This window comes from Pseudonaja textilis, chromosome 1, assembly GCF_049901715.1.
Source record: "Pseudonaja textilis isolate UNSWEBS1 chromosome 1, rPseTex1.2, whole genome shotgun sequence".
In the NCBI taxonomy this organism is placed as follows: Eukaryota; Metazoa; Chordata; class Lepidosauria; order Squamata; family Elapidae; genus Pseudonaja; species Pseudonaja textilis.
Window position 1 is genome coordinate 102,259,680 of NC_141990.1, and position 20,970 is coordinate 102,280,649.

Genomic DNA, 20,970 nt, shown 5'->3' on the forward strand with positions numbered 1-20,970 from the left:
ATGGCCGCTTGGGAACTAGAACTGCTTTTGATCTGATCTAGCAGAATTCTTATTTGTAAAACAAATTCAAGCATTATTTTCCTCATCATTTTGAGAAAACTACAATAGGATTACTTGTTGAATTAAATCAGTCACTGATGCTTTTTTTAAAAAAGGTTATTTAATGACCTACACCTACAAAAATATTATCGTTTTATTTCTAAACATTCAATAAATATAACTGAAGGCAAATTAATTAGGGGGTGCATATATAATAGTTAAAAAATCAGTACATTATTTTAAAAAAGCCTCAGACAACGTGAAATGCCATGTTGTTTAATTTTTAGGATAAAACAGTAAATATGGTAGCATGAACTACAGGACATGAAAGGAGAAGTAGCCATTTTCTACAATAACACTTCTTCACTGATGTGTCATGCAAAAAGGGCAGTTAGCCTATTCCTTATAATGAACTATTTCAAAAAGAAAAACTGCAATGTTTATTTTGGAAATAAGATAACTCCAACATTCTCTTCTTTTGCAAGTGAAATTGTTGACACAAAAAATATTGAAAAAACATCTCCCTTGTTCTAATGATGCTGCAGAATAGATCTTTCCTAAGGCTAAGAGCTCGGATCATGTGACTGGCATTATGCCTGTAGTATTGCCTTTCATACATATTTTAATCCAGTTGAAAAAGTTGTTTGTTTTTTAGTGCCTGAAGTGACTTGTATAGTATTGCCTAAATCATGGTATGACTTTATGTGATTTAAATAGTTTTAGCTTAGGTGTATCAAATTTACAAATCTATTTGTAAGTTGCCTTACATCATCATAAGAACCTGAAGTAGACAATTGTGGGATTCATTGTCTAGGTTTTGAAATGATTACCAACCAAAACTTATAAAATATGTTTTATTTCACTATATTGCAAAGAGTGTATCATGTACATGCAGGTACAGCGGACACACCTTAAGCCATCAATATACTTTCTTTATATTCCCTATCACCTTCACAGATTTGCCTCCCACCCTTTCCTCATTGGCTAAGTACTCAGCCCGTCAAAGTCTATCTATCCAAGATGCCTAAAAATACATTCCCCTCTGCCCTATTTACAATTTATCTCTAATAACTATTAGTTTTTAGGATTTGTCTCTAGTTGCCAACAAATTCTAGCTAAAGCCAGTTTTTGAACACACCAAGGGTCTCTCATCCCTTCATTCCTACATGCAGCTTGAAGCTCAAGCAACATTTATGAAATAAATACAGTGTATTATTTTCTAAGCCTAGTATGTCCTGCTATAATTTCTGAAAAAACAATAAACTCCTTTCTCACACAATGAATTTGGCTGCAAAAATCTGGAGCACCACTAGATAACAACGAAACCATACGGAAACTCCTAACCCTTTGCTGCCATTTACTTGTTCTCTACGGGTCTGATCACTCTAATGGAGAATCTTGCATAAAGCCAACTAGCTGAGGAATTTGAAGGTCAAAGTCCACATAAAGTTGCCAAGTTTGAAAAATACTGCTTTAATACACGCTGCAATTATGATGATTCCTTTGGTGAATTATGGTTTCCGTAGCATCGCCTGGATCACTTAACCTATATATACGTCATGATGTAGCATGTCCCGCCCAAGACTTCAGAGAGCTTGGGACGAACTGAGGGCGGAAGCTTTCCTCACCCCGTTGATCTTATCTGAGCATGCGCCTCTCCGGAGAAGTCCCGTTTATTTTGACTTAGCTCTATGGCGTCCCAGCTGTAAGCGTTCGGCGCATGCGTATTGCGAAGAGGAGAAGCGCTCGAGTTCCAGGAACCGGCGGCTGGCGAGCGTGGTTGTGTTTAGCCTTCATGGTGCCGCCGGCCATGGGCTGAGCTTGACGGGCTCCGTGATTTCGGCATGAGAGGCCGGGCATAAGGCGGCCGCAGCGAGGACGTTGGAGGAGACCTTGCTCCGAGGATGGAGAGAGCCATGGAGCAGCTGAACCGTCTCACCAGGTCCCTGCGTCGTGCCCGCACTATCGAGCTGCCGGAGGGTAAGAGCGCGCCCTTACGGGGACAGTGGATGCGAGGTTGCTCTGTTGTGGCTTGCAGGTCGAGGATCGCAGGAAGGAGGAAGGAGTGAAAAGGAAAGGGTGGGGGAGAGATCTAGGAGGAAAAGTACTTCCTTCGAAAACTAGAGACACCTTAATACACTCAAGTGTTGCAAAAAGCCTTTTTTGAAGGGAAGTGGTTGACCTGAAGCCTTTTCCTTTCCTTTTCTTCCACTTACTGATCAAATACATCAGGAATTCCTTCTCAGCCAGGCAAAGTCAGAACAAAGTGTGCTGAAGTTCGGAAACTTGTCCCAAAGGTGCTTTTTCAAGAGGGTTTTCTGATTTTTCTTTGAAGACTTTTTACTTCTCATCCAAGAAACTTCTTTATCCCTTCCCCACCATCCAGTCAGAGCTGAAGAAGCTTCTTGGATGAAGAAGCAAAACGTCTTCAAAGAACAAGCAGGAAGTCCAGTTGCCTCTTGAAAAAGCATCTTTGGGGCAACTGTGACCTGGATGACCGAGAATCTCCATTAGACGTTAAGTTCGGAACTTGTGTCAAAGAATAAATGAATTGGAAAGGATCTTCTTTATGGTTATGTAGCCTGAAGCTTTGCTTGCAGTGGGAATTTGCTAATTATTCTACTAATTATTCAAGCTAGTAGCTATCTGGATCTCCTTACACCTCAAGCCATGGGAATTCATTTGCTCATTTAAGTAGCTATTACTATACTGACTTAATTTTCAGGCCATTTTTGATATGATGCCTGAATGTTACTTCAAATTTCAACCTCTTCTCCTTTGTCCTGTTCTTCATTTCTATTCTCTTTCTACAGAGCTGTGCCCCTCTTGCAAGCATTTAAATGTTAGGACAATATGCTATCATGTTTCTCCTTAATCTAATTTGCAAATTTAAAGGGTTGCTGGGTGTGATCATTCATTAGTTTGCAGTGAGTGTCATCAATATGTTGATAACCCCTAGTTAGGCTTTGTCACTCTGGACCAAGCCAGAGATGGTATGGAAATCCTGCGCCAGTATCTAAAGCCTGTGAAGATCTGGTAGGAGTGAAACAGGATCACATTCAGGTCAACCAAGACAAGCTTAGTATTTGGCAGTAAGGTACCTACCAGACAGTTCAATAACCTTTGTCCTGGCACCTTGGACAGGGTTGAACTTCTCCTGAAGGAGATGGCTTGTGACTTGGACTCTTGGCTGCTGCCCAAGCAGCAGGTGGAAACTGGCCAGAATGCACTTTGTACATGTTCTGTTTATGCCCTTACTTGGTCCAAGATGCCTTGGCAATGGTAACTTAAGCCCTGATCATTCTCATATGGATACTGTCATGCACTTTGCAGAAGGCTTGGAAATTGCAGCTGGTACAAATACAGTGACCAGATTATGGGTAGGACAATCTGATCCATGTAGAATTTCACCAATGTTATAGTTGCTGCATTGGTTAGCAGGAGGCTTCTGGGCCCAGTTGAAAGTGCTGGTCGTTATCTTTAATGGCACAAGACTGAGTTATAGCAGATAACACCATATCAAAATTTTATGTATTTGTTGTATTTTCATTCCAAGCAATTCTCAGTGTTCATAATAGAAAATGAACATACACAGTAGATAATCGCAAATGGGCACTAAATATAAAAACAACAGTACCATAAACAGTAGGGGGATTGAATCATTTCCCAAATGCCTCTTGGATAAATCAATATTAAATTATTTCTGAAGGTCAGCAGCAAGCATGCTGACTGCTTTTAAAATATGCAGAGGACATGATTGAAAATCCTTTCTCCCAGGCCCAGAGAGCCATCAACAGGTTTACATGCGGTCTAGCTAGTTCAGTTTATTATTATTTTTCTGTATTCACTAGTCATTTTAACTTGCAATTTACATAGCAATAGTACTTAGACCTATATACAGCTTGCTCATTTTACCAACCTTGGAAGGATGGAAGGCTGAGTCAACCTTACATCCTCTTTCTATATAATTTTCATTTTATTTTTCCTTACCAGGGAATAATGTTATTGTTACTGCACTGTTTGTGCTCAGATTATTTGTGTTGATAAATAGTTGAAGCACATTTGCTTCTATTTTTTTTGTTAATACTATCATTTTATTTACTACTTCTTCAGAAATACAGTATTTAGAAATGAGGATGTTGTTGAGTTGCTGAGTGAAGTAGCTTCAAATGTATTAATGCTATTTAAAGAATTCCCTGGGTACCTAATGGGAAAGAAGCTCCACTTGTTTGACAAATACTATGTAATGAAGAATGTGCAAATATCCTGTACACACCATACTGATTAACACATTTATGTTTACTTTCTGTAACAAGGAAACTTGTACAGACAAAACTTCCTCCTTGCTTCTACAATATTGTCAAAGCAGTAAGGTCATTTTATACTTCAACATGTATTATGGCTGTAATTTATTTTCTATACACAGATAGTGAAACTGCTGTTTACACGTTAATGCCAATGGTTATGGCTGATCAACACAGGTGAGCCTTCACAAGCAGCTCTTTAAGAAAATTTGTTCAGGCATATCACAGGAAGAACTGTTTTTAATACAATGGAGGTGTAATATTGGTGTCTAATGCTGTTTTTTGTTTGATATCATTTTTTACTTTTAGAATTATGAAATGTTTCCATCCTAATCATGATAGAGTTGACAAAAGTGATAGTTTTTAAATGTTTTTCGCTTGCGGTCCAGAAAAGTGTTACAAGAACTTTAGAGCCAAATTTGAAGAAAATGTCAGTGTTGAATAAATGCTATTTTCTCATTTCATTTTTTTTAAATGAAGCAATTATTCACAACTGGTTATTTGAAGGTGATAACCTAATAAAGTTGCTGGTAAGCAAGCTAGAACCCCATTGCTTTTATTTTCTCAATGTATACATACATATTAAACTGGGTAGATTTTATAAAAAACATACTACTGTTTTGGGTATAGTAATCTTTCCCATAAATACATTTAAACTAGAACTTTTATAGTGATGTTTCCTATATAAAGTAGAAAATTTGTAGAACTGTTTTAAGCACTATTAGTGAAACAGAGAGAGGAAACTGAATGAAAAATATTTGTAAGTATGTTGGGTTCATTTTCTAGTGACCGCATGAATAAATGCTTGCTCTATCAGCCTATCTCCAACAGTGTACATTATTCCCATAACCCTTTTGAATCTATCTAACTTATCTACAGTATTTTCTTTTCCTTCTACTTCTTCAGCCTTGCCAAGTACAATCACATTTTTCTAGTTCATCATTTGTTAACATGACACACATGTTCATTTGGCATTTTTCTTTCCATGTTTGGCTTTATTCGTCTTTTTAAATATCTTAAGCAAAACCTTATTTTTTAAAATGAATTCAATAATCCATACATTCTCTTGCAGTTGTTTTTCCAGTATAGATATATTGGCTGGTCTTTAAATTTTCTGGCCACAGTATTGTTCTGTATTTATTAACATAAAATGTTAGTATATCAGGTGCTGCCTCTGAAGTCCTTAAACAGTTCAGTGGGCATTTTAACTATGTCTGTGCTTTTCTCTTGCTAGCTGTTCTTTTTCCTGTACAATTAAATCACTTCCCGAATATATTATCTATCAACACATCATTCTATAATCTTTCTCTAAAGGATTTTAATTAAAGTGCTCTGTCTTCCTTTAAACGGGCATTTGCCCAATCTCTTCTGTGATTATCCTTGAGTATTCATTCAAAACCTATGGTTCTTATGGTTCTTCCGATGTTCTTAAAAGATGTCTCTCTCTTTTTGTTAAATTCTTCCTTTTCTTGATTAAGAGGTCTGTTTTGTCCTTTCTTCACTGCTATTGAAAATCTATATTCCATTGTGCTTTCTTTTTTTCTTTTTCTTTTCATTCTGGCTGTTATGATAGCTTAATCTGAAAATGACCTCAACCTTACTTGAAATTTGGGGAGTTTTTTTTTCTCCTTGGGTTTTCATGATATCCTTTATCTCCTCTCATTATTTCTCAGATTCAATGTCACTTAAGTATACTGCGTATGTTCCTTACATTGATCTTATGCTGTGACTATTCATCAGGTTATATATACCTTGTTGGAACACCTATTCTAACTACACTGCTCAAAAAAATAAAGGGAACACAAAAATAAGACATCCTAGATCTGAATGAATGAAATATTCTTATTAAATACTTTGTTCATTACATAGTTGAATATGCTGACAACAAAATCACACAAAAATTATCTATGGAAATCAAATTTAGCAACCCATGGAGGTCTGGATTTGGAGTTACACTCAAAATTAAAGTGGAAAAAAACACTATAGGCTGATCCAACTTTGATGTAATGTCCTTAAAACAAGTCAAAATGAGGCTCAGTAGTGTGTGTGGCCTCCATGTGCCTATATGACCTCCCTACAACGCCTGGGCATGCTCCTGATGAGGTGGCGGATGGTCTCCTGAGGGATCTCCTCCCACACCTGGACTAAAGCATCCCCCAACTCCTGGACAGTCTGTGGTGCAATGTGGCATTGGTGGATGGAGCGAGACATGATGTCCCAGATGTGCTCAATTGGATTCAGGTCTGGAGAACGGGCGAGCCAGTCCATTGCATCAATGCCTTCGTCTTGCAGGAACTGCTGACACACTCCAGCCACATGAGATCTAGCATTGTCTTGCATTAGGAGGAACCCCGGCCAACCGCACTAGCATATGGTCTCACAAGGGGTCTGAGGATCTCATCTCGGTACCTAATGGCAGTCAGGCTACCTCTGGCGAGCACATGGAGGGCTGTGTGGCTCCCTAAAGAAATGCCACCCCACACCATTACTGACCCACTGCCAAACCGGTCATGCTGGAGGATGTTGCAGGTAGCAGAATGTTCTCCACGGCGTCTCCAGATCCTGTCACGTCTGTCACATGTGCTCAGTGTGAATCTGCTTTCATCTGTGAAGAACACAGGGTACCAGTGGCGAATTTGCCAATCTTGGTGTTCTCTGGCAAATGCCAAATGTCCTGCATGGTGTTGGGCTGTAAGCACAACCCCCACCTGTGGACGTTAGGCCCTCATACCATCCTCATGGAGTCTGCTTCTGACCGTTTGAGCAGCCACATGCACATTTGTGGCTCGCTGGAGGTCATTTTGCAGGGCTCTGGCATTGCTCCTCCTGTCCCTCCTTGCACAAAGGCAGAGGTAGTGGTACTGATGCTGGGTTGTTGCCCTCCTACGGCCTCGCCTGTCTCCTGGTAGCGCCTCCATGCTCTGGACACTACACTGACAGACACAGCAAACCTTGCCACAGCTCACATTGATGTGCCATCCTGGGTGAGCTGCACTACCTGAGCCACTTGTGTGGGTTGTAGACTCCGTCTCATGCTACCACTAGAGTGAAAGCACCACCAGCATTCAAAAATGACCAAACCATCAGCCAGAAAACATAGGAACTGAGAAGTGGTCTGTGGTCACCACCTGCAGAACCACTCCTTTATTGGGGATGTCTTGCTAACTGCCTATGCTTTCCACCTGTTGTCTATTCCATTTGCACAACAGCATGTGAAACTGATTGTCAATCAGTGTTGCTACCTAAGTGACAGTTTGACTTCACAGAAGTGTGATTGACTTGGAGTTACATTGTGTTGTTTAAGTGTTCCCTTTATTTTTTTTTGAGCAGTGTATATGTTTAATACTAATAACTAATGGTGTGTGCCACAATTTCTGAAAATATTGAGGCTGTCTGGATTACAGGGTGGGCTGAGAATAATTAAGTAGGTGTGTATATTTCACGGTAATCAACGTGTCTTAAAATTTGCTGTGGAACAATTAAAGGAACATTTGCACATCCCGTTTTTAAATATTCCACTGATGCAAATAATATTCAGCTGGGTATTCAATTTTAAACTGAGCAGTAAGGTGAGGTTCTTGTTTTCTTTGGCTTACAGTGATGTGTCATACACAACAGCCATCTGGTCCCTATTAAAAGTAGCTGAAAATACAGCTCTCTCACTAACTAAAATGTGTCTTAGATCTGTTTCAGAGTTGTTGTCAAATTCAAAATTTGATGTCAATTATGCATTTGGACGTGTGAAGAGGAGCTTGCTTCATATTGCAGCTAAGTAAGACAGTCCTCAGAAGGTTGTGAAATGTGTTAATAATCTTTCATTATATGCTCCAATTCCCTGAATTCTATTTTTATTTTAATTATTTTTTTTAAATTTGTGCAATGATTACATTTTTAAATGTTTTTCATTTTTTTTAAAAAAACAATCATTAATCTTAAAGGAAAAAGAAAATGTAAAAAATAAAAATGTAAGCTGAAAATATGAATCTTTTTTGTATCTTTGAGTGTCTTCCAGTTGGCTCTCGGCAATTGCCTGCAGTTTTATTGGCAAAATTTCAGAGTGGTTCGTTATTGCTTCCTTTCTAGGTCTGAGAGAGTGTGACCAGCACAAAATTATTCAGCTTGTTTTGTATCTAAGGCAGGACTACAACTTACTATCTCCATGTTTCTAATCTGGCGTCTTAAACACTACAACTCACTGGCTTTCATAAACACACACACACACACACACAGAGCATTTTTTGATTAGTGGAGAATATTGTCTTTTCCAAAACAGATAAATCATAAAATTTCAACAACCATTCCTTGACCAATTGAATAATATTAATTTTCCAATTTGTTAATATATTTCTTCTCTTCAGTGTGCTGCTTGCTGTGTACAACCACCATTCCTGATAAACAGTGAAATTCCAAAACTTTAGTATATACAGTAATTCAATATCACATCTTTAACATTTAAACATTTCCTTGTAAATCTATTAGTGAACATTAATACATTATCCCACATATGCTAAATGATCACCTGTCCATATCATACAGGTCAGTGAGTCCTCAAAAGGCTTTGCACCTCTAGTATAAGGAAAGTTGATGTTCGTCCTTTCAAGTACATTCTTTGAATGTATTCTTTCCAATGCACCGCAAATTTAATTTTTTGATTAATATCAAATATCATTTAAACTTCTTAAGGAGTATTCAATGAAGCCATAAATGTGGCTTTATGGAAATTCTAGTTTGTGATTTACATGTTTGAAATATCCCCAAAATGTCAATTTTAAAAATATTCTTGAGCTTTTGATTGAGGTGCATTACAGATTTTATTTATCTCATGTATTTCATTAAGTATCAAAGTAACTCAGATGGTTTTGAGGCATAGATTGTATTAATAGTATGTTGAGAAGTCTGTAGGATTTGCCCATTCTTGGAAGCAATTTCTGTTTTTGAGCAACAAGTTGAAATACTGAAAGTTCTTTTACAGGAGGACAAGTTTTTGTGTCATATTCCATATTCCAGACTAAAAGAGCTCCTAATTTAAGTACTTGATAACTTATTTAACATATTCAGCTTTGCCTTCAGTTTCAGTATTTAACAATTTTTAGTAAACAATTGTAGCAGACATTTTTAAAAATCCTGGCTGATCATCTTAATTTTCAACTCAATTTTTTTTGAAACGATGTTGAAATGAAAGTCATAACTTTCAAATTTAATGTGATATCATCATGTTGTTTATTTGTGAATGTTATCCTTTTCTACTGATTTTTTTTGTTAAGATGTTTCTAAACTTTCTTCCATAGCTGTGGATCAGTTGAATGTCTAATTCTGTTGCTAAAAAAAGGTGCCAACCCTAATTACCAGGATATTTCTGGGTGCACTCCACTTCATTTAGCTGCTCGGAATGGGTAAGTTGTAGTAATCACTGTTAATTATTTGAATAGTAGCTGTAACAAAAATAGCTAAGTCTTTGACCTTTTAGAGAACTTTTGAAAGAAGCCTAACAGAATCTTTGTTGAAATACAGTGATGCTATATATTAGTCAGATTTGAGGATTGTTCAGCTGCAGAGACCTATAAGAATCTATATTTTTGTTCATTCACTAGATGTGATAGATGCAAATATTGCCAAATTATGTTCTATATTTTGAGATTTAAAGTATGCATGAAAAATGATATTCTATTTAAATCCAAGGAAATGCATAACTTGCATTAAAATGTTCAAATAATATAGAGATGTTTTTAGCTTTAATTTTAATTACATCTAATATTCTTTTTTTGAAATTAGGAATATGCTTATCTTTATGCTTTATCTTTAAATATAATATGCTTTATCTTTAAATATAATCAAGTTTATAACATGTTTAGCTCAGTATTTCATTTTCTGTCCAACTGAACTGAGAATTGATTACAGTATTACATGATTACAGTATTATTAAGTAATTTTTAATATATTTATATAGTTAGTTTTTACTAGCGTGCTAGTCGATTTTAAAGATTTGAGAATTATTTATTTGTGTCACTAAATATGGCAGCAAAATGATTAAGTATCTATCATTTGATTTGGACACATTTTAGAGGTGGGGGCCGCAGTGCAGGTGATTTGCCTCCCAGAGGTCTCTTTCTTTTTTCCAATTTTATTTATTTAAAAAAATGCACAGACACAAACTGAGCATAATTTTGTCTGTGTAATTTCAATGGGCTGTATATTGCCCAGTCTGATTTAAGTTTTAGGCTTGGCTCATCTTTAAAAAGAAGAAGAGAGAGAAATAAATCTCTGTACTTGAAAGTACACACCAGGACATGTGCAGCAAATGCTCAATACAGAATGCAAAGTATAGACCTAATGACTTTATTAATTTTCTATTTAAAAATATGACTCAGGTTCCACAGGCACAGATCATTACATGTGTGAGGTGGAGGAATATTTGCATGCTACATTATACAGAGGGAAATTCCAACATTAAGAATGCCTTTTATTAGACATTAGGGAATTAAAGAAGTAGTTTTATACTATTATACGGGTTTATAGTTTATATTACTACATTGCTATTCCAGCCTTAGTAGTTCTGTGTCACAGCCAATGTTGTTCACTTTTTTCATAATTGGACCTGTGGCCAAGTGAACATTCGGTTATTAGGAATTGTAACGGTAACATGTATGCGGTGTCCAACAATTTGATCATGAATAGCTGGATTTAGTGAAAATTGTTTCAAATTTAGATAATCTAAGTCCTTTTGGTACAGTACTTAGCACTCCAATAACAATTATTTACCACTGTTAGCTTCTTCCAAAATTTTGTGATGTTTATTTGCAAATCTCAATATTTTGTAATCTTTTCCAATTCCTTGTCTTCAACAAGGATTGAAAATAACAGTAATATCTGATGTATGTTACGTTCACAGTGTCAGTCTGGATTTTAAAATTCCATAAAAAATTTGCTATGCCATTTTCAATGATGCTATCAATGATTTCATGTTTCCAGTAATTCTTAAAAATACTTTTTACATAAATGTTGGTGTGATGTCTTCCCAACTTAATCATACCATGTTTTTGCAATCCACTTCTTATATGGCCAGTTGTTCCATCCTTATTTCAGAAAAGCCAATATTTACTATCCAAACAGGTCTCTTGTATTTTTGCCTTGATGTCACTTATGTGCAGCGGTTGTTCCTGGTTAGCAAATTGCATTTCATCTCTTTCCTTTTTGAATGTATTGTTCATAAACTACTGCCATGTTCTGATGTTGCCTGGTTTCCCTCCAGTAGTTTTCCAAAATATCCACGGAATACTTCGGTTTCCCTTTTTCTAATCTGATTTCAAGATTATTTTGTAGAGTCATAGGTCAAAAGTCTGTAGAGATTCTTAGTCATCCAGGTCATGGTTGTCCCAAAGATGCTTTTTCAGGAGGCAGCTGGACTTTCTTGTTTTTTCTTTGAAGACATTTCGTTTCTTATCCAAGAAGCTTCTTCAGCTTTCTTCAGGATATCCTTCCATTCCCCACTATCCTGTCAGAGTTGAAGAAGCTTCTTAGATGAGAAGTGAAATGTCTTCAAAGAAAAAACAAAGTCCAGTTGCCTCCTGAAAAAGCACCTTTGGGACAAGTCATAGATCAATTTTATTTTCACGAATAGCTCTTATTTCAGAGATTCTTTCAATAAGCTTTATTTACTTGCTTTGATGTAATCATTAAGCATCTGTTGTTTCCTCTTCTTTACTGAATACTAAAAACTAATAGTTACTGCATTTTGTTAGGTTATAAATCTCCTAGCATCCAGTTGGATTGAGGGGATATATAAGTTCATAAATTAATAAAACAAAAAAGGATATTGGACATATGACTGATATTTAATGTATTTTTCTATGCAGCCAGAAAAAGTGTATGAGCAAGCTATTGGAGTATAGTGCTGATGTCAACATTTGTAACAATGAAGGTCTGACAGCAGTAAGTGCTATACTTTTATTCTTGCCATTCACCTGACCATGGGACACTGCAACCAGTTGTAAATATGCACTGGTTTCCAAGTGCTCAAAAGATCACGTGACTGGGGTGGTGGAGTGGCAGTTGTAACTTTGAGGATGGATTGTAAGTAACTTTTTTTCCCCCTCTGAGACTGTTGTAACTTTGAACGTTTGTTAAGTGACTGGTCATAAGTTAAGGACTAGCTGTACTTTTATATACTTTTCAAAAAATTCTAAGTTAATGGAGAGATCTTAAGTTGTGATGTCCCGGGTTATGTCACAAAGGCAACACAGTCAGATAATCAGTAAGAGTCCCTTTATTAGCTCCAACTTTGCCCCCCAATGTCCTGGTTACTTTCTGGCTGGAGAAAAACTCGTCCAGGATCAGCCTTTGGTTGCAGAGAATCAAGTCCAAAGCATGGTCAACAAAAAACTTTACCTATAAGTCCAATCACGGCAAGATGAGGTAATTAGTCTGGTAGGGCAGGAGAAGGAATTCCAGACATGAAGGGACAGCCATAATTCAACACGGTTGGGAGGATGCCAAGAACACAGATAACCAAAGTCAACACAAGATAAACTCACATTTTTTCCCAGCACTCATCATGCATCTCTTTTAAACTTTTTTTCCCAGGTGTGGCTAATTAAGGGAATCGGGGCCCTTTCCTCCCCTATAAGCCATGTTCCTCCCTGCGTGCCCTGGGATGAACAGGGGTTGGCCTGGGTCTTCCTCTGAACTCCCTCTCCCTTGTTCTACCTCTCCCCCCTGCTCTGCCCAGCTGGAATTAGATCTTCCCCAGTTTCCTCCACAGCCAACGGAGCCACACTCCCACTCCCTGTCAGCTGTTCGCCTTCGTCCTCGGATCCACATTCCAACAGGGACATGACAGAAGAATTCTGTTTCCATGAACATTAGATTGTCATTTGGCAATGAAATGTGTTGGAGCAAGCTATAATTTCCTTGCTGAATGCATGCTCTCTTATCTTTTGACCCAGATCCATTGGCTTGCTGTTAATGGACGGACAGAATTGCTTCATGATCTTGTACAGCACGTTTCCAATGTAGACGTTGAAGATGCAATGGGGCAGACAGCCCTTCACGTTGCTTGTCAAAATGGCCATAAGACGGTAAGTTGAGGAAGATAGTTTGATCCTGAATTCTCTGGCTTTATACTAAACATTTTATATGCAAGGATCCCGATCCTAGGAAATCCCAAGATTATTTATTGACTCTCAGCAGGTAACATTGTTAAAAAATATCTGCTGATTTTGAAAATGACAGGCTCTTCAGTTCAGCATAAAGTTAAAACTCTTACATGTTTTAGATCAGGGGTGTCCAACTTGACAACTTTTAGACTTGTGGACTTCAACATCCAGTATTCCATAGCCACCAGGGGAATTCTGGGAGTTGAAGTCCACAAGTCTAAAAGTTGCTAAGGTTGGACATCCCTGTTTTAGACAGTTAGCTGTTTCAGTCAGGCTTTAGGCTGGAACAGTGACAGCATTGATTGCGCTTGTTGATGATTTGTGGTGATCCCCCTCCCTCTGTCTCTCTCTCTCATCTGTCTATAATCTGTCTATCATCTTTAGAGACAGTGTATCCTTGAAATCTGTTACACTGTACTAATAAGGCTTATGTAATCTGTGCACAATATTCTTAGCTTTAGTTAAAATATTTTACAGTATTTATACACATACTTATTTACAAGAGGCTTAATTTATTGGAAATATATTATTTAGTTCTTAGTAATCTTAACTGATCTCTCAATTTTAATGAAGATTATTTTTATTCTTATTTATTACTAAATTTATATGCCACCCAACCCACTTTCAGTGACTCTGACAATTATGTGATAAGAAAGTCTAAAATATAGAGCTAAGATAGGAAAATTAAGTTTTAGTTTTAATTTCAGAATATAAGCCTTTTTTTAATTGGGAGAACATGTTTTTGGTATTATAGAAACATAATCTTGTAGATGTCTTCATGCAATGGAAATAAGTTCCATTGAGTTTAGTAAAGCTAGGCATAGGATTGAAGCTTAAATCATATTTATAAATGTATTTCATTACTATTTTTTTCTTTCCCAAAGACCGTTCAGTGTCTTTTAGATAGCGGTGCAGATATTAACAGGCCCAATGTTTCGGGAGCAACTTCTCTGTACTTTGCTTGCAGGTATGACTTGCTCTACAGCTTAAAACATTACATGAAATATGTTCCGTGTTAAAATTGCAATCAGCCAAGTGGCAAAGTGGGTATAAGGCTAGCTTTGCCCTCCTCATCCCTGTTCTTAATCAACTACATCACCTTTCTTGGCCTAACTGCATTCTTAGACTTTAGAAAATATCTTGTGCCAAATTAGACCAAATGTTCACAGTAGGCCCATGCAAATAATTGAGTGAAAATGCTTTCCTCACAGTGGCTTTTCTGTTTGCTTCATTAACTATTTGTATGAAATTGGTTATGAAATAATTGTAATATAATTAAGTTCATCTGTGATTTTAACAGTAATGCAAGTACAGTAGATGTTTTCTTCTAACTTCTGTGTGAAGGATATCCAAATCAGTTCTCAGTCAGACTTCCTTAGAAAGATGCATACTATTTATCAAATGTTTTATGGATTGTAGAAGAGAATAGGTAACAGCAAAGCCTCTATTAACCAGTTCTTACCAGGTTTCTATATTTTATATAGCCATGGTCAAAGAGACACTGCACAGATTCTTCTGATGAGAGGAGCCAAATACTTGCCAGATAAAAATGGAGTCACCCCACTTGATCTTTGTGTACAGGTATAATTAGGTTTCAATTTTATATGGACAATTTAAATGTACCTGTTCATTGCCATGGTAATCTTCAATCATTTAAACAGGTGTTTAGCATTGTATTGTGCATTAGCACAATACAATGCTAACACACGTAGCACAATAACATCAGGTGTTTAGCATTGTATTTAGCATTGTGTTGATAGATGGATGTAAGAACAATTGCTATACAGGTTGCTAACCTAACATGGTGCCCACAAGACATAGTTTGGATATCACCTCCAAAAACATGCTAGTAACTGCCAGATATTCAACTAAAATAATATTTAAAAAGGGTGAAATTTCATAAGATATTTTAGGCGTATCATTTGTTCTTTCATTCATTCATTTCTTCATTTGTTCAATTTGTATGGCATCAATTTCAAACAAATCTGGGCAGCAAATAATGATAACATTTAATAAAGCCAATTAAAACATAGTACAAAAAGAGAAATTAAGTACATATAACAGCTGAGAAATATTATAGTCCTAATATATTATTAGCATAACCAGGAAATGAAGCCCTTTACATACTTAGGACCCCAGGCCCGGTCATAAATTCATAGTCATTCCTTCCAGTGATTTGACTTGAATTGGCATAATATTGGTACTCTCTTATATATTGTAAGATAGTTTTTAGTATTGGGTTATTGTGGTGTAGAGTAATGTATCTTTATTTAAAAATTGAAAAAAAATATTTTTTTTTTTATTTTGAGATGTGAGCTAAAACACTTTCATGACAATGAGTTCTGTGTTTTTGAAAAAAATGGCCTTGCCTCCCTAGCAATGGGTCCTTTTAAATTTGCACCTGTGTATAATCTCATCAAATATCTCAGTTATCTTTAGCATTTAAGAAACAGTTTGTGAAGGTGAAGAAATGTCTGCTTATATGAAAACATAATTTTCTTTCAGGGTGGTTATGGAGAGACCTGTGAAGTTCTAATACAACATCATCCTAGACTTTTTCAAACAATTATTCAAATGACACAAAATGAAGATCTTAGAGAAAACATGGTAAATTCAGTTTTCCAATTTCCATGGTAAATTGATGTGTAGGTGCTTCCTTTAAGTAAATGTATTTTTTCTTCTATGAAATTCTAAATGAATCATGCTTATAGTCAGATTCTATATATGTTTATCTGGAAAGGCATCTCAGTGAATTTTATTCTAATATAAGTATACATTTTCATAGTGTTATCCTGATAACCTCCTAGGGGAGGAAGGAGATTGAGGTCCACCTAAAAGGATGCACTGAGGAATTTGCAGGTTTTCTGGAAGACAAAATCGCTTGGCTCCATTCCCAGTTAGATGCCAGCATGGTTGTTTGTCTGGTGGAAGCCCCTGAGGCAGGCTCTTGCCCTGTTATCTGGAAACAGTTTGACCCTGTTGTTCCTGAGGAAGTGGACAGGATCCTAGAGAGTATGCGCAGAAGCACCTGTGTTTTAGACGTATGTCCCTCCTGGCTTGTGAAAGCTTCCCTGGAGGTATCAGGCGGGTGGACTCTGGCGGTGATTAATGCTTCCCTACAGGAGAAGATGGTGCCCCAGCACTTTTAAGGAGGCTGTGGTCTGTCCTCTTCTTAAGAAGCCTTTGCTGGACTCCACCCAGTTGGACAATTTTCGATCTGTCTCCAATCTGCCCTTTTTGAGTTGTTGAGAAGGTGGTTGTGCAGCAGCTCCAGAGGTTTCTGGATGAAACGGATTATTTCTACCCCTACCAGTCAGGATTCAGACATGGTTTTGGGACAGAAACTGCATTGGTCACACTCGTGGATGATCTCTGGTGGGAGCGGGATGGAGGTAGTGCATCCATTCTTGCTTGACCTCTCGGTGGCTTTCAATACCATCAACCATGATATTCTCTTGGAGTGGCTTCGGGGGATGGGAATGGAGGCCTTGTGCTATCCTGGTTCACTTCCTTCCTCTGCGGCCATTCTCAGTCAGTGCTGATAGGAGGGGAGAGATCCAGGCTTCGCCCACTGCTTTACGGGGTTCCGCAGGATGCTCTCTCCACTCCTGTTCAACATTTATATGAAGCTGCTGGATCATCCGTCACCATGGGCTGAGGTATCACCAATATGCTCATGATACTCAGCTGAATGTCTCAGCCCATGGTGAGTTAAGTGATGCCGTGTTCTCCCTTTCGCAGTGCCTGGAGGTTGTTGGGGTTGGAAGGGGGGCAACGAGTTGAAACTAAACCTTGGCAAGACCAAGTGGCTCTGGATTTGGGGTTTGTTGGCTAAGGGAGAATTGCCATCTTTGGTCCTGGATGGGGTGGCACTACTACAAACAGACCCTGTGCATAATTCGGGGGTTCTCGTGGACTCACAACTCCTGCTCGAAGAGTAGATGACAGTCATGGCCAGGAGAGCCTTCACGCAACTGCGGGTTGTGCACTAGTTACATCTGTTCCTGGACCAACAATCCCTACTCACAGTCACTCATGCCTTAGTCACTTCCCGTCTTGACTATTGTAACACACTCTACATGGGGCTGCCCTTGAAGAGCATCCGGAGACTCCAGTTGGTGCAAAATGCAGTAGCCTGCATGATTTTGTGCAGACTCTGGTGTGCACATGTATCACCTCTCCTGTGGGAGCTACATTGGTTGCCAATTTGCTTCCGGGTGCAGTTCAAGGTGCTGGTTGTCACCTTTAAAGCCCATTCATGGTTTGGGACCAGGCTATCTGAGGGACCATCTCTTGCCAGTCATATCTACCTGACCCATCGAAGTGGGGAGGCAGGGAATGTTGCGGGTTCCTCCTTGAGGGAGATATACCTGGTGGGACACAGAAGAATGGCCTTCTCCATGGTGGCTCCTCCCTCTGGAATACCACAGAGATTAGACTGGCCCCCACTATGATTCTGCGTTGAAGACCTGGTTCTGCCAGCGGGCCTGGGGAACCCAGAGCGGGATGGAGCCCCTTAAATGGCTCATGTAATCTGCTGCCATTGGGGGCGGAGGTGGGGGGTGATTTTACTATATTAATTTATTTGATTTTATGTTTTTATTGATTGTTTTTATTGTTTTAAATTGTGGTTTTATAGTTATAAGCCATCTTGAGTCGCCATGGTGAATAGGTGGCAATACAAATAAACAAATAAATAAATCTGCAGAAAGTAACCACCTTTAAACTCAGTGGAGTTGATATCAGTATAGCTATGCATACATAAACTAACTCTTATTAGTAGCAGAAATGGTAAGTCTTACATGTTTACTAATGTGATAATACATCTTAATGATTTCTCTTTTCATATCCAGTTACGCCAAGTCCTAGAACACTTATCTCAGCAGAATGAAAACCAGTACCTTAAAATCTTAACAAGTCTTGCTGAAGTAGCTACTACGAATGGCCATAAATTGCTTAGGTAACGTAATTATTGTTATTCATCCTTCTCCTCTTCCTGTGGGATATGCTGATTGCCATTGAGGCTGAACTTACATAGATTCAAAGATAACAGCGAAGCAACTAGATTTTTCTGAACAGTCACAAGGGCCTTGTTTACAGAGAAAAGGAAATAAAGCCAAGGGGTTGAATGTGAAAGCAGTTTAGTGATATTTATGTTGATAAAGGATAAGCAACACATGCCATTCACATGCTTGGATTAGTTCCACAAGATACAAGAGATACAAGAGACAGATTACAGAAGTAGCATTTTCTTCATAGAGCAAATAGAATATGACAGTGGTTCTCAACCTGTAATTCAGGGAGCCCTGGAGGACTGCAGTGTTGTCACAGGGTGTCTGTGAATATTTGAAGAAATTTTATGATTTAAATCTTGAGTTAAGTCTTAAGGGGCCGTGGCCATGTTCCATGGCCACAAAAGTTATTTAAAGAGGATCTGCAATGAAGAAAAGGTTGAGAACTACTGGAATGTAATATAGTGATTGATTGGATGGCTTATCAATATTATTTAAAGTCTCTGTCAGAAAGTAAGAAGATTTGTGAAATGATTCATCTATATTTTGATGTTTAGCTATGGCTAAACTTGTAAGTGGCTTTGGAGAATGGGGCCTTCAGTCTTTATTATATGACTGCTTAGAACACGCATGTCAAACTCGCCGTGTCACGTTGCTATCACGTGACATTTCACGTCGTTTTCCCCATTTGAGGAGCTGGGGTGGTGTGGCCAGTGCATGACGTATTTGGCCTGCGGGCTACCAGTTTGACATCCCTGGCTTAGAGTTATTTAATTGCTGCAGTATAATTTCCCTGTGTACATTTTGTTAAATTAAAACAATTGCATATACATTATTTTAGCTTGTCAAGTAATTATGAAGCACAAATGAAGAGTCTGTTGAGGATAGTGAGGATTTTTTGCCATGTCTTTCGTCTTGGCCCATCCACTCCCAATAATGGAAATGATATGGGCTACAATGGAAATAAAACTCCAAGAAGTCAAGTGTTCAAGGTCAGAAAAGTAATGCTATTAAATATTAGTAGAAAAATATATAATACAAAGAGGAATGTTATGTATATGTATGTTAATCCACATGAGAAAAAAAATAAATTTGGTTGATACCTATTTAAGTTGGCCCATCTTGATTTTTCTCTCCCCCTGTAATCATTACTGTTTTCTATTTATGTGTCTAAGTTCATCCTATTTAAGATGTTAATAAGTTTATGCAGATTGCATATCTTTAGTTGATTAGTTTAATTACCCAAATTTCTCTGGCATAATACCTGGGCTCTGGCATAATACCTGGGCTATATTGGATATATCTGTCTTATATATATATATATATATCTGTCTTATATATATATATATATCTGTCTTGTGTGTGAGGCAGTAGATATCTTACATATACATCCTGGTGTAAGACTTTATAGTGTCTAGTTAATTATTTTCCCTTTGCACGTTATTTCCATGACTATTATCTTCTAATACATATACATACATTTTTTACTTACCTAGAAGCAAATTGACTGTTTCTCGTTTGTCTGATGCTGTGACACTTTTTGCAATTAAATAATTATTCCACTTATTTGTGGCTTTATTACCTAATGGGTTTTAATACTTTCTTCCTGAAGTTATGTTTTTACTCCTTACCTATATTATTGTCACATGCCTGATATGAACTCTGGCCGAGAGAGAGTGACTGGTCCAAAGTCACCCAGCCAGGTTTCATGCCTAAGGTGGGACTTGAACTCATGGTTTCCTGGTTTCTAAGCCAGCAACTTAACCTCTACACCATACCAGTTCTCATTTATTTATTTTTAATGTTTTATTTTAATATTACTTATCGGTTATCAGGAAATGCTTATTTTCCTTATGGACAGATATGCCAGAGAAATGGCTTCCCTACTTCTTTAATTAAAAAAGATAATAAAAAAATACATTAGAATTGTAATATTTTCAGTGTTCTATCAGTAAATACAGTACATAAAATGAACTATTGTACATTCACCTAAAACTTATCCCCTTATCTTATATTCGATAGCCTTTGGAATTACTCTGGCATTCATTAGATGAATGGCTAGCCCTAATATCTGCAGAATTAATGAAGGATAAAACCAACATCTCTTCTATCCTGCTGAAGCCAAAGGGACCCGATCAGCAAGAAGATAGCATTCCTACACCCACCTTTGAAGTTGCTTCAACGGAAACAAGTACACTTTCTGCAGAAAAAGAGGAATCTAAAATGTATGAAGTTGGCAGTGCCCAGGAAGCTTACGTGGACTGCCAAGATGTTATTTCTGTGACAGCAAACCGGCTGAGTGCTGTCATTCAAGCATTTTATATGTGTTGCTCTTGTCAGATGCCTCAGGGGTAAGTTTCAGACCTTTTCATTTCCTTCTTCCAGATCATTCAAAACCTGAGATTTTCTCTTCTCTACTTCCCACTTAATGACCCACATGTCTTGAGGTTGCAGTGTTAACCA

The 20,970-nt window shown here is 37.6% G+C and overlaps 1 protein-coding gene across 2 annotated transcripts in view; it reads left to right on the top strand.

Annotated features, from left to right (window-relative positions):
* Positions 1-1,660: 1,660 nt before the first annotated feature.
* HACE1 (HECT domain and ankyrin repeat containing E3 ubiquitin protein ligase 1) overlaps positions 1,661-20,970 on the top strand; it is a 42,900-nt gene continuing 23,590 nt past the window's right edge. Inside the window, exons 1-12 of one of the 2 annotated variants that reach the window (XM_026726673.2) lie at positions 1,661-2,019; positions 4,466-4,520; positions 8,026-8,115; positions 9,632-9,736; positions 12,197-12,272; positions 13,286-13,417; positions 14,380-14,462; positions 14,980-15,076; positions 16,001-16,102; positions 18,349-18,455; positions 19,349-19,499; positions 20,530-20,858. In XM_026726673.2, coding sequence (XP_026582458.1) covers positions 1,944-2,019; positions 4,466-4,520; positions 8,026-8,115; positions 9,632-9,736; positions 12,197-12,272; positions 13,286-13,417; positions 14,380-14,462; positions 14,980-15,076; positions 16,001-16,102; positions 18,349-18,455; positions 19,349-19,499; positions 20,530-20,858 — 1,403 coding nt within the window. In that variant the 5' untranslated portion in view covers positions 1,661-1,943. The remainder of the gene's footprint in view (positions 2,020-4,465; positions 4,521-8,025; positions 8,116-9,631; positions 9,737-12,196; positions 12,273-13,285; positions 13,418-14,379; positions 14,463-14,979; positions 15,077-16,000; positions 16,103-18,348; positions 18,456-19,348; positions 19,500-20,529; positions 20,859-20,970) is intronic. The other variant, XR_015739665.1, reaches the window with a different exon arrangement.